The 26311-nt window shown below is 39.1% G+C and overlaps 1 protein-coding gene across 2 annotated transcripts; it reads right to left on the reverse strand.

The window, feature by feature from the left end:
- Positions 1–1852: 1852 nt before the first annotated feature.
- On the reverse strand, positions 1853–26083 carry KIF11 (kinesin family member 11). Of its 2 annotated transcripts, XM_064463833.1 has the most exons (24): positions 25549–26083; positions 23177–23224; positions 22180–22275; positions 16006–16138; positions 15786–15883; positions 15625–15703; positions 15078–15263; positions 14869–14993; positions 12933–13023; positions 12392–12634; positions 12184–12279; positions 11408–11496; positions 10806–10893; positions 9851–10039; positions 8511–8718; positions 8060–8232; positions 7623–7745; positions 6444–6602; positions 5912–6051; positions 5012–5291; positions 3717–3939; positions 3321–3475; positions 2899–3015; positions 1853–2196 (listed from the first exon to the last, which is right to left on the reverse strand). In XM_064463833.1, the coding sequence occupies exons 1-24, from the start codon at positions 25569–25571 to the stop codon at positions 2071–2073; spliced, it is 3288 nt and encodes a 1095-aa protein (XP_064319903.1). In that variant the 5' UTR covers positions 25572–26083; the 3' UTR covers positions 1853–2070. The 2 variants fall into 2 exon arrangements, with proteins under 2 accessions (XP_064319903.1, XP_064319904.1); XM_064463834.1 differs by lacking the exons at positions 22180–22275; positions 23177–23224; positions 25549–26083 and adding an exon at positions 19728–19959.
- Between the last annotated feature and the right edge of the window lie 228 nt (positions 26084–26311).

Raw genomic sequence — 26311 nt, forward strand, 5'->3', positions numbered from 1 at the left:
AAGCATGCAAGCAGTCCCTGAAATACATACAGCTGTTAAGGCTCCCAGGAGAGCAGCCTGTGCCTGTAGTAGGGCAAACCAAATAACTAAGGTAGAGGCGACAGTTTTAAAGAGGAAAAAGCCAGGAAGCACAGATGCTGGCATGATTTTATGGATGTGAACCTCCTTCGGTACTGGCTGTTCCAGTTTGTTTCTTCATACTGATGCTATGAACTCCATAGAGAAAATGTAGTAGTAGGGTGAAAGGCTTGCACAAGCCTCTCACATTTGGCTTAGGCCATTCCAATATACAGCTGTGGGGCCAGCTTTTCTGGATGAATTCTAATTTGAAAATGATTTCTTGAACAGTCTTGGAAGATCACGCTAATATCTAGTCAGTGTTAACACGCATGTGGTGCAAGAAAATGGATCTTAGGCCCTAAAGAATTCTTAAGTCTCCTAAGTTTCTGGTGGCAGAATTTGACAATATGCCACTCTAAAGGAGACAGTCCTGCAGTTTCCAGTGTTTATAGTCTCTTACAAAAATACAAAGATTTGGTATATAAGCTAGGTACCAAGATATTGTAACACCACCCCCTTGAATAAAAACAACTTTTAAAATTCCATATTTGTGTCTCTTGTTCATTTGAAAGGGAGTTAAAGCTTTCCATCCTGTCAGGCTGTTAACAAAACACAATCAGCTTCGCCCACAGAGGCAAAAGAGAGAGGATAAATAAAAGGTAGATGGGTGTTTCAGACAAACACAACTGATTAATGGTCTATCTCATGCTAGAGTTCAGAGAACCAGTGCAAGGGCATACTTCAAATTATGTCCTTCTGGCTCTATCAGGACTGCAGTGTACTGTCTGAAAGGTGTCCAAAGCATAGCTAGCTGGCACACTTGCTCAAAGACAGACATATAAGACGACCCTTCTGAAGAAAGATCAACTTAAGCCTGCAAGCTAGATATAGAATAATGAACCATCTCTTAAATCGTGTTTTGACAATTAGGTAAGACTAGTGCTCAGTGTAAATTAAGGCTGCCTTCCAGTGTCTCTCCCCACTCCTATCACAATCTTATTCATCATCTTTTTATGCACCTCATAGCTTGAAGTTTTCCTTCAAATTCTCAGGTGAAGCAGCATAAAAAGAACAGCTGGTCAAATGATGCTGTCAATTACTGGAAATTCGCTGTTATACAACATAGGAGCGGCATTTGTAATCGAGTTTGCATGTTTTAATGTTAAGTATCTACATCTTAAAAGAAATGCTGCCAGTTTACAATACGTAAGGTGTGGCTGACAACATCATATCCAAGCCAACACAGCACAGCTGCGGTTAAGAGAAAGATAAGAACACTGGGGTTCAAAACAAATGAAAACAAAACAAAAAACCCCAAACGCCAGCAGTGAGACTAGCTTTCGTATACTGAAGGGGCACTTAAATAAAGCTATTGTCTATTATGAAACAAGGGAAGGAACCATCTTTTTCTGAGAGCGCAAAACTTATGATACAGCTACTAATGTTTTAGCTAATTAAACCTGGTTATATAAGATGAAAGTCACACAAGTTTGTTTGACTCTGAGGGAGGTACTTATAGATTTGTTTTCCACGTATCAATGATTTATTTGAAGAATCCCAGGCAAAAGACAGCTATCTGCTTCATAGAAACAAAAATCAGATTAAAAACAGGTACAAAACCAGAACACTTACACTTAATTAAAAAAATAAAATGGTCGCTGGTAATGCTGACAAAACATTTTTCCTCATCCATTTCTGCTCTGTTTTAAACTTAATGACAAACAGAAAAGGATCTCTTACCTGACAACATGAAGTCTGTTTAACATACAGCACCATAATCTGCAGGGTGGGGTGGTTTTGTTTTTTTTTTTTTAAAAACAAGTCTCTCAATACTTTGCAAGCTAAAGCATATAAAAACGGGATAAAGGCAGGACATCTAGCAGGCCAATCTTTTGATGCAACTTCGCATCAATATATCACTATATACAGAGACCGAGAATAACCGAAGTTATGGCTCAGTAGACAATTACACGTAAGTATTTCAAAACAGGGATCCGTAGTGGATATGTCTTAGTTCAGTGATCTTAAAGGAGGCTTAGATTTGGGAAGAAACTGTTCCGTCATATCCTCTATTTTGTTCTTCTCCACTGTAGCTGCAGATTTGTTCTCTTTATCCTTTTTGTGACTCCTTTTGTGCTGGGATTTAAAGAAAATGCCCAATAAGTTATCCATGTTAAGAGAATACAAAGAAATTAAAAGACTACTTGCACATGTGCAACGCAGTATATAGTGTTCTGAGAAAAAAAGTTGATAGAACTCCCGCAAAAGGTTCCTAACATTGCATTTACTAGAGATTTATTGTAGACATCTGCAAGCTCAGCAGCTACTTGTAAGGGATCCATGACAAGTAAACACACCACCCCTCCTACCCGCCCCATGCCAAACCCAAGCCTAATACACCAGGGGTTTATACTGATACATTGGTAGAGCAGGAGGATGAAAAGGAAGGAAGAAAGTAAAAACAAACAAAAAAACCCCACCAGTGAAGAATCAAGAATGCTAATATTTCTGTCCGGCCCCTAAGAAAATACGCCGCATCCAATTTCAGCTTTTCCATTAATACACATGTGTTAATGTCTAGTAAGGTATGGCGTTTTTTTCCATGCAGGATTATTTGCTGAGGAGTTTTCACTGTCTGTCCAGCTTGTCAGAAATTTGCATTATTTTACCTGCTGTTACTTTAGCTCAAGTTTAGCAAAGCCTATTCTACAGGATTTAAAGAAGTTGTGAGACTACACTAGATGATAGTGGACGACTTTAGACTACAGCACTATTATGGAACAATATTTTTTCTGCACTCTTAAATACACAACTGTGTGTAATATCTGTGGAAGTTACCTGGAAAAAGGGAATGCCACCATTTGCATGGCAGCATATGTTTGTATCCACTGAGAATTTGTCACTAGAAAAGCTTTCACTGGATTCTTGCAACCCTTCCTCCTCTTCCAACAGGTCCTAAAACAGAAGTTTTTAGAAAAGCATGTTTAATGTCTGAGCTTCCTAGGCGAATGTACTAAGCATGATCAGATCTATAAGAGACATGGCACTTCCATTTTTGAAAAACAGAAATGAAAGAATCTTTAAAATTATTAATGCCTCCTCTTATTTTTCAAGACACTGTTTTTGTCAAAAAGCTCAGCACATGGGACTTCAAATACCCTGTAAAACACAAAAGCTGAAACAGCTCTGGGGTTCCTGAAAAAACTTCTAAAGATGTGAGATCTTAATTGAAGAGTCTCATTTGCCATTCATGCGCATACCTGATCTGCATTATCCTCCTCCTCCTTTGTCACACTGTCTAGCACAGCATCAAGCTTTAGCTGCTTTTGCCTTAATTGCTCCAGTAGACGTTCCCGGGGTTCTGTTCTCACAAGTGTGACTGGATAGAAGTAGTCTCTTCTCTGTGGAGTGGTCCCTTTAACGAAGATTGTACACTAATGAAAGGGCACTGTTAAACACTTTTAGCAATTACTTTAATTACAGATCCTCAATTTTACATTAACTCAATAGCGAAATCACGCCTTGCTCAGTCATCATTCTTTCCATGCACCTTAAAAAAAGCTGCTAGTTATATTATGTCCTCATTAACATTCACTTACGAATTCTGCAACTTTGCTCTCCGTAAAACCATTCTGTCCCCGACCTACTTTAAATACCTGTTGGAATATCCACTTTAAGATCCTCTTGCAGGAAACGATTAACCTGAGTCACTCCATGCTGTGCTTCCTCATTAAGTGCCAGCTTCTGCTCCAGAAGTGTCTCATGATCAACCTTTATCTCATTAAGAAGGCCATTTAGTACTTTCTCCTCATCAGCCTTTTGTCTGCCAATATGGCCAGCAATTTCAGCTATTGCTCTATCACAGTTTTCTTCATTTTTCTGAAAATAAACAAACAAAAAAGACCCAACCAAAAAAACAAGTTAACAGGAAAGTTAAGGTTATGGCCTCTTTTCTAAGATGTGGTGCATGATTAGTGACATGACCTGAAACGAAACAACTGAGAGACCTCAAACTGAGAAGTTTCAGTGCCAATTTTACACTCTTGTTTCGAGAACTATCTTCAGAAGAGACTCAGTTTCTTAGAAAGTACGATCATTTTAGAAAGCTACTCATAAGAATAAAGATGATGACATCTGGTTCAGATTAGACTCCTCATGCTTCTATGCACAATTCTGCACAGAATTAGGATAATTCAGTGAAAGTGAAAATCCTCCACGCACTAGAAGCTTTATGCATTTGTAGGGGAAATTGGAAACATGTATTTTTAGCCATTCCCACTGGAATGAAAGTCCTGAAGTGTTCAGTAGATACAACAGATACAGGGATGCCTTGAAACTGCAAATGCTTTTATTACTTAAATTTTTCTTCATGAAAGTTAGGAAAAGGTTGGATTTGCCCATTTCATTACCTATTAAAACAAGAAGCATGGGAAGTAAAGTTGGCAATGGAAGTTAAAAAAATTAGAGAAAGAAATTCTCAGATATGAGGGCAGAACTCAGATACCCGAAAGGAATGCTTTCTCCTGTAATGTTAATCAGTTTGACCGATAAAGTCATTTGCATCCTCCAGAATACAATCTGTATTTCATCATTGTGTATATCTCCCAAGGGCATTACTGGTAGGTAAAGCTTTAGAAATAGAGATATATATAGTACCAAAAAGATGTAAAAAAAAATTTGTAGACAAATTGAAGATAGCTGTGTGGGATTAATCAAGACACCATTTTTTTGAGGTTATTTGCATTTAATATTCAAAGTCTTCCACTTAAATGAAGCTTTCAATTTCCTCTAATTGCATCTATTTAAGCTGAGTAACATAAGTCTGCTGTGATTGAAAAAAAAACTTGAAAAAAATTGTTCAGACTATAAGTGAGAACTTTTTTCCCCTACAAATTCTACTGCAAAGGTCTGTCTCAGAATGTTGTGTTAGCCTACAAACAATTATAGGTACCTTTTGCAAACACTGAAGTTGCTGTTTCTCATCATTGAAAGACAATAGCTGCTGATTGGTAAAGTTGACTATCTGGGCAGTTGCAAATTCACCCCATTTATCAGTATCCTGAGACACATTTTTGAGATTGCCAAGAAGTTGATGACAGTGGTCAGTGGATTCTTCCAGCATCATCTTGTTTTCACCATTTATAATCCTGAGCTCTTGAGAGAAGTTATCCAGAGATGCAATAAATTTGCTGTGATTGGAAGTTGTACTGCTGACTAGGTCTGTAGTTTTCCTGCAATAATGTATTTGTAACAGTTCAGAGATTTTGAAAGGTGGATTTTAAACACATTCTACATTTACAAATACTTGAGACCAGAACTAGTGTAGTGCAGTTCTGCCAAACCAGTTAATTGTAACATTGTTGCTCTACTTAGTAAATTTACAAATTGCAGCACTCAGAACAGTAGGTTTATTAAACCCCCTACAAAAACCAAACAAACCCCACAAACTAAAAAACAACTTTGACAAGACCTTAGATATTCATTCTGCAACTGAATGAAGCATGCTGCAAAGGATACGCTATTATACTTCAAGCTAAGCCTTTATGGTATGAAGTTCTGAAGTCCAGCCATACTGAGGGCCACACATTAGCATATTTATCCCAAAACCATGGTCTCTTATTTGCAATATGCTCAAGAGGCAAGTTTAAGGAAAAGCCTTGTAGAGCTACCTTTTACTCTGGGGAAAGGTGAACTACCATCTACATTCTGTGACAGGACTCAGCTCTAACATACAGGTCTTGTCCAGAAGACTTTATAAGCATATAAATATGAAGAGCAGCTATTTTTGCAGTCGTCTTCATACATAGTTTTATCTTGCATCAGTATACACCAAAACTAATCTGCTCCTTACAGGTGAACATTTTCTTGCACAGCAGTGATGGTGGTCTTCAAGCTTCCATTTTTTGCAAGTACATTAGTTAAGTTCTTCTGAGTCTCCTGAGCAAACAGGTCAAGCTGGCTTTGCAGTGAGGACATTAATTCAGCTGCGCTCTGTTAAGAAAAATGTCTTATATTTCACAGTTCAACTTTTTTTAACATTCTTAAAGGGTACTTGAACGCCTTTATTGAAGATGTAGCAAATAAAAGAGCTTTGTCATTCTAAAGGTGAAGGTGCTATTATTGTGTAGAGAAGATACAGACACTTTGCTTTTGGAGATATATGTGAAGGCATATATACTGGACATGATCAGAGCAAAGGTAAATTGTTATCTTCCTACATAAGGCTTCTTAAAGCAGCCCAAAGGCTGAAAAGAATTAGGATTATCAAGTTACTGTCCTAACATGTCTTCTGAAGCAAGTACAACAGTTTACTGCTACAAAGAGTTTAAATCAAAGCAAACAATCACATTTGGTGTTAGGATTTCTTCTTACTCTAAGAATACCTTTGTATGTGCCAGCTTCATCATTTCCACTTCCTCTCTTAAATTCTCACAATCATTCTGAAGCTGAGCAAAAACATTGGCTGTTTCTTCCCGTAATTTTTTCAGAGTGAGAGAAAGATCTCCAAAGAAGGTATCCATTTCCTTTTTATGACCCTCCATCTTCGAAAAAAGTTATAAATAAAGTTAGACATTTGTCTTTAGGTAAGAACTGGGTACATTGCCTTAGCATAATTTATAGAGAAACAAACTCGACCCCAAGGTAATAGTCACAGGCACTAATAAAATATTGTGCATAAAAGGTCTAAAACAGCACTTGGAGCAATCTGAACTCACAGACTGGAACTTGGTGTGGGCTTTTCCAAATGCAAAATTTGGCATGAGGTACACAAAACAGGAAGACACAGACAAGATACTTGGTTAAGACAAGAACAAGAAGCAAGAACTGGTAAGCCATGGACTATTTGCTGCTGAAGTCTGAAAACCAATAAAAAGCCTCCAGACAATGGCAGTTGGTTTCACAAGGTTTAATTGACAGAAGGGGGAAATTTTTCAGTCAGAGCAACAGGTCACCAGGAACAAAGATTTGGTTTTGACAAAATGGAGAAAAAGGAATGGGAGACTGAGGCTGCAGTCCTCTATAAACAACATGAGATAGACTAGAACTCAAAATTGAAGCAGAGTTGGGGTTTCCCCCACCCCCTCCCATAAAGTGCAGAACTGTCTGCACTTATGGTTGTTAACAAGATACAGCATCACATTCCCCAGGAATCAAAGTGACTACAGAAGTAGTTCGGTGTGGCAGCAGGAGAAACTGGGAGTGATAAGACTTTTCTAAGTTGGTTATTTTAGATTTCTAGAATACAGGAGAGACTATATTACGGAAATGATCAAACATTTGTTACATATAGCTTTAAGTATCCATGTTTTACCATTCTTATGTGGTATTTAGGTGAGCAGTTGTGCCAATACAGGTAACAAGTAAAACACCACACTCAGAAGTGGAAAAGAAGTCTGAAAGAAAGAACTAAAAGGTGGAACTCATGGGACAGAATAAAGAAAAAAAGGCCAGGCCAGAAGTGGAAACAGTCTGACACACACTGCAGAAAAACCACCGAAGGGTTATCTGTAAATTAAATAAAATAGAAGAGCACAGGGTAAGAGACAGGTTATGTGCATTACCTTCTCAGCCACAGCAGTATATTTCTTCATGTTACTCTGAAACTGACAGTTTAGCCCCAAGACAAATTCTACCATAGGTGTCAAACTATTTAATGCTCTTCCTAATCCAGATGTATGTTCCTCCTAGGAACAGCAGTAAAAAAAAGAAAAAGAAAAAGTAAACTAGGATATCACTCTTCCTTCATCTAGATTTGTAAGAAGCTATCTATACACATATCCATATACTCTGCTTTTACAGTATTTGCTATACAGTACATTAGTTTGTGGTGGTGACACGGAAGGGGAAACAGGGAGGGACACAATCACAGCCAAGTGCTGAAGCAGAGACAGGTAGAGAACATCAGAAAAAACCTGTACAATATTTACAGAACCCCTCCCTTTTGACCAAGAAGAGTTTCATAAATTTAAGTGACATAAGAGTATGTAAATTTACTAACAATTAATCTCAGCAGCTCAGCTTTACAATCAAGTGACAGATTCTCATGTTGTGTTATTTTTTCAGACACGTGAGAAACTTCAGTAGACACCAATTCTTTAACAGAGGCAAAAGATGCTGATATGACTGATGCAAGAGTATCAGCTGCTGAGGAACTGGTACAGAGCAGGTCACCTACAAAAGAAATGAAGAAGCATTACAGTATTTTTTTTTAAAGTCCTACTGTAAGACAGGAAGTCCTTTTATTGCTTATCTCCTTATTGACTCTTACAGCACAAAAAGGCTGTTGATCATCCCAGATACTTTATTACTGGTGCAACTGTAATCATTACATTCCTTAAAATAAAGCCTCTTCCACTTACTAGAACAGATCTGTTTTAGGAAATGGTCCTTTGGTACTCTTACTATTCCAAAAATTCAGGATGACATACTGATACAGGTATTACACTTACCTATAAAACTTGTGTAAGATGTCAACATCTCTTGCTGCTTCAAACTGTTTTCACTAATTGAATCTTGTATTTTGTTGAACAAAACATTCATTTGTCCTGAAAATGTATTTTGTACGATAGCATTGTGTTGATCAACAGCCTTCTTACGGTCCAGTTTCGCATGGAGTCCAGATACAGCTTTTGTAGTTTCTTCAACTGTACCAAGTAACTACAATTTTTTAAAGTTATTTTAGTCAGACTTTGGACAAGAAGTCAACCATATATTATATAAAGAAAAGCAACTGTAGTTCTGGTTTGAAGGAGAAGTTATGTCCCTAGAAAGACAGGTATTTCCCTTTATATCAAATTACAACTGTTCTTAATCCCAGTGTTATGTCATTTATAGTGTTAGAACATAGAAAGAAGTTACCTACTAGAGACCATTTGTTCTGACTTTGAAATTAAAGCATTAATAAAGGACACCCTCAGTATTTAAGGAGTTAAGATATAGTTTATCACAGAATACCAACTGAAAAAAATTCCTGACCACTTCAACTTTTTCTGAAAGATTTGACAGTAAATGTATTCTTTAATAGGACTAAAGCAAGAGGTTTCCAGTACTATATCTGTGATAAATAATTTAGAATTTGAATGTATAGCAGGTTCTTGGTTTTGTAGTCAGTGTAAATTTCTATACCCAGTTCTCTCAAACACTCCACAAGCCCACATGCAAAAAACTAGGCAACCCCTCCCAACCTTACAGGAATCTGAGTAGAAAGAAATTTTCATGTTGACTAAAGATACAAGTTTCATCACTTTGCAGTTTAAATAGCAGGACACACTCACTCTATCTCAAGTCTGTTTCAATAATTATGACCGATCTACAAACACATCAAGACTATACCCCAAAATATAGAGATGACAGGGTAACAGTTTCCACTATTCAGTGACTGTAAATTACTGCACACATCTCTGCAAACCTTTTTGAAATTTTTCTACTGCGGTTATATGTAACTTACTCTTTTGTAAAGAGAACTACTTATTCTACAAAACAACTCATGACAATAGATACTACAAAGTACTGGAACTGTGCTGACAAACTGGCCTGAAAGAAAGGTAGTTCCAGACCAACCAGCATATTTAGCAGTCAACTGTCAATATTACCACAGAGGAAGTCCTGCAATCTAGATAGCTTTTCATCATAATATAGAGAAAGCTAATCTTTCTCTAGTTTTCCATCTTAAATTCAAGTTTTGTCACACTAGCATCACACTTTAGCAACAATTATTTCCTTGAACAGCCCATTAAACTCCTAAACGTGGGAAGCTACTGTTACAGTTAGGTGCAAGAACTGTGACAACCTCGGTAGCTGTGCCATGAAGTTTTTTTTCAGTGTTTTCCAAAACTGAAACCACATATTCTTCTTCAGCCAGATGAACCTTGGTTTCTTGCAGATCTTTTTGTGTTTCTTCCAGTTCTTTCTCCTTGATTTGCAGATCTGTTTTACACCGTTCAAGTTCATTTTTACTAACTGTGAATAGTTCAGTGATCTAAAGAGGAAGACAAACATCGTCTAACACAACACTGCTTTTTGTAAGTACAACGGTCCCACTTCACATCTCTCAAATTATGCCACAATACCAGAAGGCAAGTTGTCACCTACCAATGTAGTTTTAGCTGTAAGGCTCAGAGGTCTTAAACCTAGACTATAGATTTGTATAGTCTCCATATCCACTGAAAGTATCACAATCCAACATAATTTTCACTGTAATAATCCCTTGCTTCCCCCACTCAAACCACAAGACTAAACAATTGCTACAGCACAAGGAAAAAAATGCCACTAAACAAATGTGAGCAGATAGAATGAAGAAGTCAGTAAAGCTGATGACACAGAGTAGTTACATATTCCAGCAAATTGATATCTGCATTTCAAGAGGAAGCTCCCATTTTCTATATGATTTTTTTAATGGGAGCTCATCACCATGTCCTCTCCCCTCATTCTTTGCTCCTAAGCAGATATCTGTCAACTGAGATGATACCATTTTACAAGCAGATTTTTGCTAAAAACCTAAAGCAAATGGAAGATTAAAGCTGTATTAATGTCAACAGCTTTAAAAAATTGCATCCCACAACTTCATATGTGATATTTCAACTTCCTGACTTCAAGGATTAGGAAGCTTCCACTCTTGACTAATTAGGAAACTTTAAGAACAAAAACTCTTTAGACTGTTATTTGCTTAAACTTTTTTCCTCCTTCCCCACAGATTTCTTTAATTTTTTGGCATATTTAAGCCACAGTTGAGAAACATAGCTTACTCTTTTCACTTCTTCCTCCATGATGGTGATTTTGTCAATATACTCTGCGATTTGTTCTTCCTGAACCGTCAGCTTTCCATTAAGGGCTCTCAAGTAAGGATTAAAACAAAAAAATTAGTCAAGAGCTGATTTCAAGATTATCTACTGCTTTTTATACTACGTATTTAGTAATTCTGAAAAAGAAGTACTGCTAACTTCTGTACGAAAAGCAGGTAGCTTTCACTTATTGCAGAAAGGATTTAAGGCAATTTTTCACTGTAATCTTTCTATGTAAACTAGCCCTCTTACACAGCGAAGTAAACTATATGAAGCTTGCTCTCCTAGATGACCTTCTACTGAAAGAAAGGCTACATGGTGTAAATCTGCAACCTGGCTACACTTATGGTAGGTTCCACATATAAATAAAATCCTCAGTGTAGACCTAGTCTTTAGGCTTCTCTGTGTGTAATAATTACTTTCTAAAGAACAAGTTGACCAAATTCTCCCTACTATATTTAACATTCTGGTGTGAAAACAGATCTGAAAGCACTTCTGTATAGGGATAGGTACCAGTATCTGAGATATTTTTTGTTAGTAATTTTACAGAAATTTTGAAGACATACTCATAATTTTCAAGGGAGATATAGACTCCATTTTTTTCTCGTGCAGCAGCAAGGTCTCGCTTCAGACGCTCAATTTCTTCAGTATATTCCTGTATAAAGAAACAATCACACAAACATGAAAATTTCTACTTTGCTTTCAAGACTTAGCTTAACAGATAATTCACAAAGATAGTGCTCTATGGAAGTTTCACATAAGCACAGAAGCTAAGCACTTCACTTCTGTTCCAAGTAAGTTCAGTACAGCACCATTTTAATTCATATCATTGGATATATGTAGAGCATTGAAAGTTCCCATTTGAATCATACTTGGTTGCATATAACAGCTTAGAACAGGAATCGCAGCTTCTTTAGTAGCAGTCAGCCACTTTTATATTGGCTTTTCATTCATACTTACTGACAAGTTCACTTTAATTCAGGCACTTTCTAGGGAATGAATCTGCTAATATAGCAAGTCCAGAAATATCCAGTGTCATTTAGTGGCTCTCCACTAACTTGTAAAGAGGTAATCCATACACAGAGTCATAGCCAGTAGCAGGTCCCTCTCTATTCAGCTTTAGTCTTAACAATAGTTTCAGTATCTGGAAAGTGACTTAATACTGTACCGGTAGAGCAGCTTAGTTTGAAGGCATCAGTTCAGTGATTAAAATCACCACAGAAATGCACTGCTTCTAGATATAGCTTCGCCTAAACTTCATAATTCCTGCATAGCAAAAACTATATTAACAGAATCGAACTTAACCTGTCAGTTAGTTTGTGAAGATCTATGTCTATCTTACCTTAATAAGAGCTTTTTTTGTTAGCTTCTGATTAACTTCAGGCTTGTTCATTATGTTCTTTGCTCTGTGGGCATATTCCAGTGTACTCAACGTTTCCTATGGTAAACAGATGTAACGCTAGGTCAAACTGAGGAGTTAACTCGTATTTTTGTATCATTAGCAAAATATAATATCTATTTTAGGACTAGATTTTCAGACTTAAATTTACCTCAAGATTTATAGATGCAGGAGAAACTGTGGCAATTATTGATGTTTTTGTTCGTCCTCCAAGAGAGTCTTGAAGGATTCTTGTGAGTTTAGATTCCCTGTATGGAATATGTGGGGCTCTTTCTACTAGAGCAGTAATAACTCTTCCTAGTGTCAGGAGAGACTGGTTGATATTTCCAGCTTCACGAGCCCTTTTGTCAACTGCACCAGATCGACCAATGTTTTCACTTCCTGCAAGATCAACCTGAAAGACATGAGGAAGGACATGCTTCTGTCTCAAATAACCCTGAAGAACACTTGCCCCATAGTGTCACAGAATGCAACACACAAACTAGCTTAGGAGTTGTTCAGGAGACATTGGGGTGACAAATGGGAATGACATTTCTCAGAGTGACAAATATAATTCATATCACTTTATGAACAAAAATGTTTTTACCCCTTATTGGAAAAAAACAACCTTAGACTCTCAAGAGAATGAGGTCAGATTATTCTAGTTCATTAGTTCAAGAATGTCATCAATGACATTTAGTTCAAATACTCACCAAGTTTAGCTTCCCAATTTTAACAAGTTCTTCTCCATCTACAGTCGTTTCTTTCATATGGATGGTAATTGAAAACACAGAATGGGAACGGCTATAAAAGAATTCAGTTTCAGACAGACATCCCATTAAAGCCAAATGATCTGCTTGCTACATGACACTGCTGCAAGTTAGGCATCCGTGCTTTTTTTACGGAATACATTTGGCCCATTAATTGTGACTTACACATTTTCAATACGCAGTTACTCTACCAAGTATATTTTTGTGCGTATACATATGAATACAGTACTTAAAAACAGTGATGAAGCAATTGGATGACATTTGCCTCATCCAGTTCTGTTAAATTTTATCTTATTTCAAGCAAAACCAAGAGAAACACTTCGGGCTTGTTTACATTTGTGTGTTCTCAATTCAGACATGTCAAGAAAACGGGCTTGTAGATTTTTTTAGTCAATGCACTAAGAAAAGTTTTACAGAACGTGAGATTAAGAAATTTAGTTTTCTTTATTCAGGCTAAGAAAATCAGCAAGTAGCTGAATCCAATTTTAAAAATTTAGAAGTTAAATTCAGTTTTCATTCAAAACAGTAGTACAGTTTAAGATTATTTTAGCTTGAGCTTATTCCTTTAATAGGAAGCTGACACATATAGAAAACCATAGATGTCCAATTATACCAGTTTGACCATGCGTAAAACAGTTCAGGCAGAACGAATTCTCTAAATTCCCTGTAATTTCAGATTAAATTAGTTCTGTCTTCTAATCTGCCGTAGCCAAATACCAATTTCCTTGCACCAGCAGACAGGTGTGCTCAGTATATCTTTCATTTTAAATATGACTTGGGCAGGGTGTTCATTGCTTATTGCAACACTGGTTCACTACTTGTTAGGTGACAAACATCACATCTGCAGCTCAAGAACGAGAAGTCAGTAATAAACAATGATATTTTTACCAAGGTGTCGCTACTAGATTCTGACTACAAGCTGCAATCATGTGAAGTAGCCTACACTGCCATACAAAAAAAACCCCTCAACCTTATCCCCAACTTCCACAATCCAGTTAGCAAGTTTTCAGAAGCTGGGGTTTGAAAAGAGGGTCTTGTGTTGACCTGTAAAAAACCCAGATCTTAGCACTATTTTGAAATTCCAACTTGAGTAACAAATCCTAATATACTGTTTTCTACTACTGGTGAGGAGAGGAAAGGATACTTGAGACTCTTACACCAAGTTTTTATTACTAAACAGGACTGGCACAAAAAACCAACCACCCATAACAGCTAGAAGAAAGAAAACCCACCTCTCTAACACTTGTATATCAGCCAAACATCTTCCAAACCTGAAAGGACTACAGCCTTCTTTTTGAAGATGTACAGTATCTACTGCAGAGAATATTTATGTCATGCTAGTACATACAATGTACGGTTACGTATCTTTCAGACTTCTGTCTTTTGTTTCCATAGGCATAGAAAGCTTTGAAAAAGTTTACTTCTTATCTTTGAGTTATAATTAAATCTCAATATTCTAGATGCCAGATTAAGAACATTTTGCTACTTATATCTCAGCTAGAGTTAGATGGAATACCAGAGCTACTGTTCCAACTTGACACTGAATATTAACAAGGGACATATTCATAACAAGGCATGCAAACTCTACACAAAGGGGAAGCTTATGTAAAAAAGTCATGCAGAGAGAAACAGCCGCTCATATTTAAGATGAGAAGCATTCAGTTTTATAAAGCCCCTTCATACACCTATTAGAACCATCCCACAGGATGTGATGAGGGGGAAGTTCTAACTAGGGCTTTCTAATCCACATTTGGCAATCTGAACTGTGATACACAATCTCAAGATCATGCCAGGTATGCACATCTTTTACTTCTTCAGCAAGATCCTGTTTAATAAAACAAGAACAAATCAAAGTGTCTGAAATGGGGAAGATTTGTACCTGGAATATGCATTCATGTAAGTAGCTGCAGTCGTTCTTTTTGCTGCACCCCTTTCCAGGATTTGGTAGACTTCATTTTTGTTGTGTACAGTTATTTCTTCCAAGCCTTTAATAATTACACCCCTCTGTCAGAAAATAATGCATGCTTATTATACATCTCAACAATCCTGAGAGCCTTAAAGTAACAAATTTTGGAAGACAGCACTAACCTTGTTTCGAGGGTCATCAAACATCTGTAGTCTTTCTCCAACATCAGGAGTAGGATTCAGAAGATCAAAAAGCTCTTCATTATAGATTTCCAAAAGAGAGACTTTCACTGAAAATTCAGTACCGTTCTCTGTGAGTTTTTCAAATATTTGATGCAATGTACGGGGTATTATACCCGCTAGTGGATCCTATAAATTAAAGTGAAGTGTTTAATACATAAATGTACTGAAAGAGATTTGGGGGTGGAGGGTGGAATGTCAGCTAAATAGTCTGATTTGATATAGGTAGGAATACCTTGGACAAAGATCATCTTCCATATGATCCATATGGAAGATGATCCATATGACTGCCAAGACCTGTATGCACGCATTAAAGACAAAGTTTTGATTTTCATATAAATGAATGAGACCATTTGTTAATTTACAAACATTTAAGAAAAGCCAGTGTCAGGATTTGAAAGGCGTCGACTTTAGTTTTTCCTTAGCCTTCTGCAATTTCTAGCTTTGAACTACAGTACAAACAAGAGAAACCCCAGGAGTGAAAGTATACCTCTTCCCAAGTATATTCCTCATTGGGTGACCGCTCCCCTTCCATTGTGAAGGTCTTACCAGTACCAGTTTGGCCATAACTGAGAATAAAAAACATTAAAATGTAAACAAGAAACTAAAATTCAAATAGAATTTCCTAATAATAATTACTAGTTTACTTACGCAAACACTGTACAGTTGTAGCCCATAATAACTTCATCCAAAATGGGACACACAACACTCCGGTATACATCTATCTGCTTTGCCTGAGCTCCAAAAACCTGGTGAAGCAAAGACAACACATCCCATTTATCTGTAATGGATAGCATCACACAGTAATCAGGCCACATTGGAGAAGTGTACTAGCTTGTTTTTAGAAGTCCCCAACTTGATAAACAGTTACCATATCAAATGTGTAAGTCTTTCTTGATGTCTTATCTGTCACTCCTCCAGTGCGGACACTAACTTCCTTTCTGGCTTGGTCGCAGTCTACAACAGCATAGGAGCTTGCTTTACGTTCTGAGGCATTAAATGGCCTAAAAAGAGAGGAGTTAAGAATATCAGATCGATATCACTAACAAGAACATAAACCGACAAAGCAATATCATCACTCAGTTTTAAGAATACAGAATAGTATAACTGGGTAAAAGGGACATAAAACTTAATTTGTTCAATAATTGTTTAAGTATCTATAGCTTTTTGTTTGTTTACATATGTGTTTTTTAAGAAGCCCATAAATACTTTTAAGATCATTAGAGGTGCATACAACTAACTTGCATTAGAAAATGCTGTTTGATTCTGGAGCAGGGGGTTGGTAGTGATATGGAAGATTAGACATACTGAATAGTGTATAAATAAGAACTTTCAAAAAAAGGAAACCTATACATGAAAGTTAAAGCAATAGTGAATCAAATAAATTAACTTTACAAATTTCCTTTTTTATTTTTCATTTATACAAGCAATGAAGCCAACATCTCCCACTGATGGCACAACACACTAAAGCACCAGAAATACTAATAGACCCTACTAATGGCAGAACAGTGGACAGCAATATCAAAACCTTTATAATGCTGATGCATTTGATCAGTATTTGTGAATTATGAACAAAATTTAATAAGATAAGACGACAGATTTTTTTTTTTTGGAAAAAGTCCACATTACTTAAAACTCAATCAGAGTAAAAAAAGGTAAGTCTAATAGAGGTATAATAAAAGTTTAGAAACTTGATGGGGAGCATTTTGTTTCATCACTAAGTTCATTTAAACATGGTGCACACAATTTTCCTTGAAGGGGTGTTTGAAACAGCTCCTCCCAAAAAGCATGTAAATGACCATGGGCTGAAAACTAAAAGTATGAAAAGGTATTACTCATTTAGTAGCGCTACTGCACTGAATGCCTATGCCCCCTGTATAGTTGACCTGAACTGCCAAACCAAAAATAGAACTTCTACAACCTTAGTAATCTTAAAAATATTTTGACATTAGAGACACTTCAGATGCTGTCTCTTTAAATTAGGATAAAAAAACAAAACAACACACCAAGAAAACAAAACCACAAGTGCATGGCACCTCGAGTTTTCTGACCCTTGTCCCTAACATTTCTTCCTCAACATAGCACTGAGGCCAAACTCTTAGATTCTAAACAGACCACTAGACGCTTTGGTGCAAGGCTGACCAGTGGCAACAGACGATCACTAAAACCTTGTCACAGGGGTAAGTTACAGCTTCGGTTTTGTGACTTAAAATAGTAGGAGGCTGAACAATGAATATATTCTGCTCTGTAATGATACGCCAGAGAAGCAGTCAAATGCAGAAGCCTTACGGTATGATAGCCCAAAACTGTGAGATGAGAGGAACAATTCAGCTAGCCTAGAGCATACATGCAGATCATCGCCAAGCACCACTCAACAAGCAGCAACCTGGTATGCCACAGGAACATTTGGTCACAGGTTCATCCCCTTAGGGATGAAGTGTACTAACATGCATGTTAACAATGCTAATGCATGCATTTTGAATTTCCAAATTAATGTTTTACCAAAGCATAGTGAATGGGTTGCTTGAAAAGGTTTTTGATAAGCTCAGATAGATCAGGTTTTGGAAGCAAATTAATACAATTGCATCTAGCTATGTATCTGTATGATAAGTAGAACCTGACTGATGCAGAAGAAAAAGGAAAGGTGGAAGGAACATCTACTCAACACACTGAAGCTCTATTAAAAAAGAAAAGCTGTACAACAGGCAAAAAGCAAGAGTGAGGTAGAAAGTTTTTAGGGGTTAGATGAAATCATGACATTGGACTTAGTCTATGAGTTGCAACAAAAGCAAAACACTACACCATGGACAATCCTGATGCTACCGTCACATTAAGCAATATATTTCATTAAAATATACGCTGATACTTAGTGAGGTCATTCAAGAAGAATTGAGACTAATTAGATGAGAAAGAATATGACTGATCTTGACAGTGTTTCAAACTCAATTGCTTCAGTAAAGTTATTCTTTTGCAATAGCATTGATTTACATCAACACTTTCACCAATCCCATAACATCTGTTTCAGCAGCTTTTTAGTTATGTTGCAAAAATAAGAAATTAAAAGTGCTTTTCTCTATCTTCATTATGCATCTGTAAAAGCAGAACTTCCAAATTGGAGGATATAATGACTGCAAAAGGCATTAATAACAATATGTAAGCTAACAATTGCGGTTATGGCACAAAACAAAAAAAAACTTCCAAAGGTATTTTGAACATTATTTTTAACATTAGTAGTATTACAGTTTTAACAAGGAATACTTTAAGAACATTTAATATCCAGTATCAGTGAGAAAGTCTTTAAAGTCACCTCAAAATTACACAGAGAACCTAATCTTATGATACATTAAATTTCACAGAATCCCAGGTTGGAAGGGACCTCAGGAATCATCTAGTCCAACCTTTCTAGGAAGAGCACAGTCTAGACAAGATGGCTCAGCACCCTGTCCAGATGACTCTTGAAAGTGTCCATGTGGCCGAGTCAACCACTTCCCTGGAGAGATTATTGCAATGGGTGACTGTCCTCACTGTGAAAACCTTCCCCTCTTGTGTCCAGTCGGAATCTCAAGATTCAAGAATCACAAGAGCAACTTGTGTCCATTCCCCCTTGTCCTCTCCATGAGACTCCTTGTAAAAAGGGAGTCTCCATCTTCTTTGTAGCTGCCCCTTCAGTACTGGTACATGGGGATGAGATCCCCTGTGAGCCTCCTTTTCTCAAGGCTGAACAAACCCAGATCTCCCAGCCTATCCTCATATGGCAGCTTCCCAGTCCTTGGATCATCTTGGTGGCCCTTCTCTGGACCCCTTCCAGCCTGTCCACATCCTTTTTGTACAGCGGGGACCAGAACTGGACACAGGACTCCAGGTGTGGCCTGAAATTTGTCATATCATACCAAAAAATAAATTCATCTCATCAACCAAGGTGGTTGGTCATTATTACTTAAGAAATTGTCCTCCATAGCTTTTCGTCCATATCTGGGGAGTCTACATCACGGAAGTTATATGGAAGATATACTGAAGTGGGTACAGCAAAAATTTTATTAGCTGTTAAATCGTAGCGGCTTCCCACAGAAGCTGATAGAAGATTAAAAAAATCAGGGTTTTTTCTTGAATATCAGTCATAACAACTGTCATCTAGCTCTAATTAACCTTCCCACATCACTTCACACTGGGCGCGCACAGAATCAAGTTAGGAAACGGCAACTTTTCGCCTTTTTAAGATGTAAGAGATTATTCTCGATTATTCACAGCTCTTCGGCAGCACCATTGACCGCGGCAGGGCTGCGCCACCACGGCGCACACAGACAACGCCTCAGACAGGCGTTTTAAGCGCGGGTACGAGGGCGGTTTGCACGTAACAGCGGAGTCTGTCGTGCCGCTGGACTGGGAGAAGCGTCACGCAGCTCCCTGCCACCGGGGCCGCCGAGCAGCGCCGCGGGCCTGGGCTGGCCGGGCTCCCCGGGGGGCAGCGCAGCAAGCGTCCCGGACCCGAGCCCCGGAGGGACTTCAGAGGAAGGCCCTCACCGGCTCCCCGCAGCGGGCCGGCCTCCGGTGCTGGCCCGGGGCGCCGGGGGGTGTGTGAGTCGCCGCGCCTACCTGCACCGCACCACCACCTGGATGTTCTTGCCCTTCTCCTCCTTCTTCGCGCCACCACCGCCCTGGAAGCTGAGAGAAGCCATGGCGAGCCTCGGCGCGAGGTGGGGAGAGAGGCGAAAGCCTGACGGTGACCGCGCTGCGCCGGGGCTCAGGCCAACCGCCCGCCGCCCGCCTCAGCCGCACCGCTCTGGGCAGGGGCGCGCGCGCTCCGCCGCCAACTTTAAAGCACGCACCTCCCGCCGTCCCGGCCAATCAGCGCGAGCCGCGCGGGGCACCACGGGAATTTTTCAAATCGTAGCGGTGACGCAAAGGCAGGGCGGAAGCGGCGGTCCGGTTCCGCTCCGGCCCGCGCGCTGAGGGCTGCGGTCCCCGTGTGACAGCGGGTGGCAGGAGAAGGCGGATTCCGCCTTCTGGGACGGCGGCGGGGAGGGGGGGTCCCTGCATTTGCGTTACGGCCTCTGACCCGATCCCCCACACCGTCGTGACGTTCCGCCTGACGTCAAACTCGAACCTGCTGTGCAGCTATTTTTTGCTATCACTACCGCGCGGACTCACAGGGGGCAGCAGGGAGATCTACTGCCTTCTTTACAGCTGCTGCTGAACATCCGTGCATTTGAAAGCATCCAAACTCATCACCTCAACTACCTTTCTTCAAGATTCACATCATCCTTGTAATCTTTCCTCACCGGTCAAGCCCTCTGGCCATCCTTTCTTCTATCCCCAATGGCTTTCCCGTTAGTCCACATTTTCTTTAAACGCCACGTTCAAAATGAGACAAGAACACCTAGCCAACGCCTGGTGGAGCAGAAGCATTACTTTGCCTGTTTAAAAAGTAATACCATACTTCAATTTAGGCAGTGGGGCACCGCGCTCGCTGCTCCCAGCAGGGCGCCCCACCGTCCCCTCGGTCGGTCGGCGATGCCCCACTGCAGCTCACCACGCACTTGCATCAGAACTGACAGGCCAGGCAGTTTCTATCCCCCGGCCCTGGCCTTCACTGGCCCTGCCTTGGTGAGCTCTGCTCTGGCCCCTCTGTGCACTGGGTGTGCTCTTGCTCAGGCTCGTCTCCAGCACAATTCATCAACACCGCTCTAAATTCTACACCTAACTTTCAATGTGTAGGTATTGCCTGCTCAATTAGTGGGGAAATGCTATGTCAGAATGAAAATCACTATTTAAAAGCTCAGGATGAAGCGGGTGCACCACATCCACCCTCTTATTTTGAAACTAGATCATGTGAATGATACACAAAGTACAAGTTTGCATCCTCTCACCAGCAGTTGAATTTACATCACCCTACTTCCTTGCGAGAGCTTCCTTTGAGACAGTATTAAAAGCTTTGCTAGGTGGAGATCTATGACAGAATAACACATCTTGTGGGTAGAAGGGAAGAAGCAGATGTCTAGTTGCTGAAATTCGGATTACTCGTCTATAATTTTGCAGGTGTCGTCCCCTCCTCTTTTTTTTTTTTTTTTTTTAAGTTGGCTGATTTGAAACTTACACCTCATCCATGAGGTCTTAATAACAAATGAATCCTAACCTGTAAGGCTTGCAGTAATTTTTCTGACAGGGACATGAAGCAGCATTGCATTATGCTACCATTTATCTCAAAATTTAGAACAATGTCAGAGCCAACTACACTAGGCACGAAGAACAGGATCTAAGAAACACAACACACACATTATTTTTACAGAAAAGGACATGAAGTGTTGGATTTGTAGTCTGCTGTGAGAGGAAATCGATTCAGAAAACATTGACATTCAACAAATTTGTCTGCCATTCTAAATACAGATGATGAGACAGGACAAGAGCTATGAAATCTTTATAGTGATTAATAACAATTTTCATTTCCAGCCTTTCTGAGCAAGTATTTTCTGTTTGCTCCACGTAAGACTTTACTACTTGCATGCCATGGAAAACAATACAGTCTTAAAGTATATATAGCATAAGAAATTACATTAAAAACTACTTTGCAAGGACAGACCTTTGTAAGTCAGTAACTGCCAGATGAATTACTGCCCTTCAACATCAATTTTTAACCTTTTGGCCTCAAACACAGAAATTAGACAATGATTCTGTAGAAGAAGTTTATAAAAAACACTTAAAATTTATATGCACAGACAACAAAGGAATCTGTATTTTCTAACAGTGTGAGCTTACCTTTCCAACCAAAATGAGTTTGGTGGGTTGGTATTACTAAGACATGCTATTTGTCTTTCAATGAAACACAAAAAATCACAATAATAAATTTTGTTTCAGTTAAGATTTAAGCAAGTGGGAAAATTAATGTAAGATAAAAGTGATATCCATTGCAAACATATTGAGACCATCCATATTTTTACTTGCTTTTTGTATATGCTAAGAGCAAAAATAATTTGACCAGACAAATGTGTAGGAACTACTGCTAGACCGAAAAGTCAAATGCAGGTATGCGAATTTACTGAAACTTCACCTTTTGCTCTGTACTCCTTCGTACGGTTCATACAAAAGGCGGCAGCGCTGGAACACAAGAAGTCTTTTCTTCCCATTTCTGCCTGTTTGGTCTTTTCTAGTATGAAAGTGTAACTTGCATTAGTCAGAATTCTGCTCAAAATATAAACATGTCTCTCACAAACATAGAAGAAGAGATCATTCAAACCTGCATTTAAACATGGGCAATCTATTGTTGAATCTGCCCAATAGCTACCTTTGCCATAGCAATAAAAATGAGAAAAAAAGAAACAACACTTCTTAGGGTAGTATTCACAGAGGTTGGGAGAATGACCTTTAATAAGGCACATACATTATCTGTGACACGTAAGTTGTTTTTTTTTTTTTTAGAGAGAGAAAAACATTCCAGAAAATCATATAATAACACACAAAACTGCCGATGTAATGATTTCAGTAGACATTACTAATCCCCCCTTGTTGATCAAAAAGGACAATTCTTCACTAAAGCTTCCCACCAAGAATTCATTGTATTACAGTGATATTTGTAAAGAATGCATGTCTCAAAAAAAAAAACCAACCAACCCAGTGTTTTCCTAGGATTTATATCAGATGACCTGGGTAATTATAGATATGGAGGTCTGACATACAGTAAATTTGTTGACACTAAACATGATTAGCTAAGAAAGAAGAAAGGTTGTAATAATGGAGAGATATAATTAACACAAATTATAAGTTTGGGTGAGACTTCTTCAAGGATTAGTAACACCTGTTTTGATTACCAACATGTTACACAGTGTATGAGCTGTATGGAACATACATAGAGTTTAACATTGTTTAATATTATCAATGACATAGGAAAAATTTACTGATTAATTGCATATTCACATTAAAGGGGAGATGACCTGCACCTCAGATAAACATAAAGCAATTTCTAGCCTTTGAACAGCCTGTCCAGTTGGCCAGTAATATTATAAACTCTGTGTTGTCTATGTACAGAAAGTTAAACAATAAGGACTTACACACACACATACTGTACTGGTACATTCTCAGCTGAGGACAGGGTTCTCCTTCAGTCAAAATAGCAGGATAATTATTGTACTGTTAAAAATATGCAATAACTACCTTATTGTTAAAAATTAAGGACCCAATGCATATATAACATGATTAAAACCAAAATTGTTTTCCACCAGCCAGGAAGAATACACTGGATAATGAATCTCTCTTTTTCTGCATGTGTGCCAGATCGCTGTCTGACACAGACACAGATGGTAGCACTTTTACATCTTTCTATAGTTATAGTCACCATAATAGAAAATTATGGTGACACCACACGTAGGGGGGTGTATGCATTTGTGTAATTAGCTCAGAGTAAAGCTAATAATTTTCCATATGCTTACCTATTTTCAGTTAAGGCATGCAGCTGGATGACATCCTTTACATAAATAATGAATGGGAAAATTGGAAACATAGACTTGACAGGACCCACTGAAGTCAACATGAAATGTCTCCTCGGTTTCTCATTATCTTTTGACTTCGATATCTTAAAATCGAATTAATTCAGTAGTTTTATACTGAGAGCAGTCAACAGACGATGTTTTTTAATATATGCCTTCTCATGAAATTGCCACTATTTATTTTGGAATGGAAATAACAATCATAAGCTATGCTTTTTTTCAGCCTGAGGCCAGTTTGCTACAAAGCCCTTTTATATACAATTACTATTTGAATTTAATCCAGAATTTTAGCTGGGTGGAAAAATATGCTTCCATTAGAAGCATATCAAGACAGTACTTAAGAGTCTTACTGCCTCTTAGCTTTCAGAAGGAATATAAAATACTGGTTTCATTCTAAATTATTTGTAACCTCCCTACCTGGAGGATTACTTTCCCTGCACCGACCAGTTATGTCACTGATACGTCATGGTAATTTTTGAATAATTTCCACACTTTCTCTAAATATACTCAAGTTCATTTGATCTTTTGGACAACACCTGTCTTCCCACTAGGGCAGATGAAGAAGGCAGGACTGAAAGCACCAATTGCCTACAAGCAATTAAAGTTTCATGTGGAAGAAATCTGAGTTGCCGGACTACACTGAGAAAGGAATTTTACTGAAAGTCTTTACTTTTGCTGATGGTGTCATACTAAAAATATTTTTAAAACACAGAAAAGATATCTAAAATAGTGGATGAGTGTAATTTTGGCTAGTATAAACTAAACAGAGAGGGGTTAGATTATAAGAACACAATCTGCCCTGAATAAACATCAGTGCCATTGAATAGCCACTAAATAAGCTTACAGCAGCTAAAGTAGGTGTAAAGTACAGTAGGTGTGACCTCTATTGCACACCTCTGCTGCAGTAGTTATGTTAGATGCATGGGAAGGTGTGAGCTTTCATCACCACAGCTACAGAAACAGAAGTGCTTGCTTTAGATGCAACTATTAGCAGACCACCACAGTCTTGCTGGTGCAGTCTTACTTTCCCAGGATCACCGCTTTGTATAGCCTAGCCAAGATCTATGAGAAAGGCAGGATTTATCAGAGCAGCTAAATATACACCAGGCCAGCATTAGCTAAATATATACATTCAGCTACATTAGGCTACCAAACCCTCTGTCAGGACCTGAAAAAGAAATAAACTGCCTGAAACTCTCTATATTTTTATAGCTTTCACCCCTACATGATAACAGATACAACATGCCTACAACTTGTGGTAACAACAAAGCAGCATTTCTACTAAACATGCAATTTAAAAGAGCAACTCCAATTCACAACCTCTTAATCGTCCAGTTGCTTCAGAGAGGGAGGAGACAGATCACGAAGAGGCACTCATCTAGCAGCATGCTTTCTGTGAGGCACAATGGTATTACCCTCTCTGATGCACTGGCAATAGGGTGAAAGTAAGATTTAATATGTCACTATTTATCCTGTCCTCTTTCCCTCTGGCCTGGTCTTGACTTTTACGTACACTAGGAAATGGAAAAAACCCAGATTACCTCAAACAAGAATCCCATGAGGACAAAGACACCCTTCATTTTCACAGGAGTTAACATATTGTGTTAAAATTAGGCTCCCACACAGTTCTAAATCCAACCAGTTAATTTAGGTGAAAACTACAAACTGCCTCGCTCCAACCAGGATTAGTTGACTTGAGAGACAGTTCTGTGTCTAAACTGAGGCCAGAAGTGTGGGTGTACTTGATGTAGACGTGAATGTTTTAAAGCGGATAGCTCAGGTACTGGTAGGAGCGTCTCTGTAGCAGCGCAGACCTCAGTGGAAACCAGCAGCTGAACGTCTACCCAAATTCCCTGACAGATTTTGTCAGCCATATGGAGTAGCGTGCTGCCACTCCTAACAGCTAATTTGACCAAAGCTGACTAGTTTAAACCTACTTCCAATATATCTTCAGTCCCATCTCTGGGTGCAGAAATAACCTGAGCTAACTCATCCGGTCATGTCTTTCTACCTTTCTGTGACTGGAAGAGGGTTCTGTGAACTTCCACCTGTAACATAACATAAAAGGCAAGCACTGGTGAAACTAAAATCAGGCATTAAATATAGCACATTACTTTTTTTTTTCTTTTTAGCTTTGAGAAATATGACATAGGAAAATAGATACTTCTGAAGAAAGTACATTACTAGAACTGCAAACAGTGGGGCTTTGGGGGTGGTTTCATTTTTTCTGCCTAGAAGGGAATTAAAGCAGCCAGGGACAACCACGACTTTCCCACGGGGAAATCTACCCAGAAAACCAAATACACGGAGTTCTAACAGAAGTTCAGCCTCTTCCAGCATTTGCACCTCACACACCCGGTCCTGCAAGAAGAGTCGTGTGCCCGCCGCAGACCCCGGCGCTGCAGACCCCGGCAGCAGCGAGCAGGCCCCCGACGGCGAGCGCCTGCCGGGTAAATTCTCTCCCCAGGGGGAGGGAAGATTTTGACACCCGCTGCCCTGGGAGATCTGAAATCTCAGGTCCGCTCGGCACGGCACCGCACCCGCTGCACTCAAATTACGAGGCGTCTAATTACCTTTTGTCTGGGCTGTCGCCGGCAGGGACGCGGAGCCCGGCCACCAGGAAGCGGGCGGGCCGCTCCCTCCGCGCCGGGCCGCCGCACGGTCCCTCGGCGGGCGCAACCCAGCCCCGCGGCGGCGGCG

Source organism: Phalacrocorax carbo, chromosome 12 (genome assembly GCF_963921805.1).
Source record: "Phalacrocorax carbo chromosome 12, bPhaCar2.1, whole genome shotgun sequence".
NCBI lineage: Eukaryota > Metazoa > Chordata > Aves > Suliformes > Phalacrocoracidae > Phalacrocorax > Phalacrocorax carbo.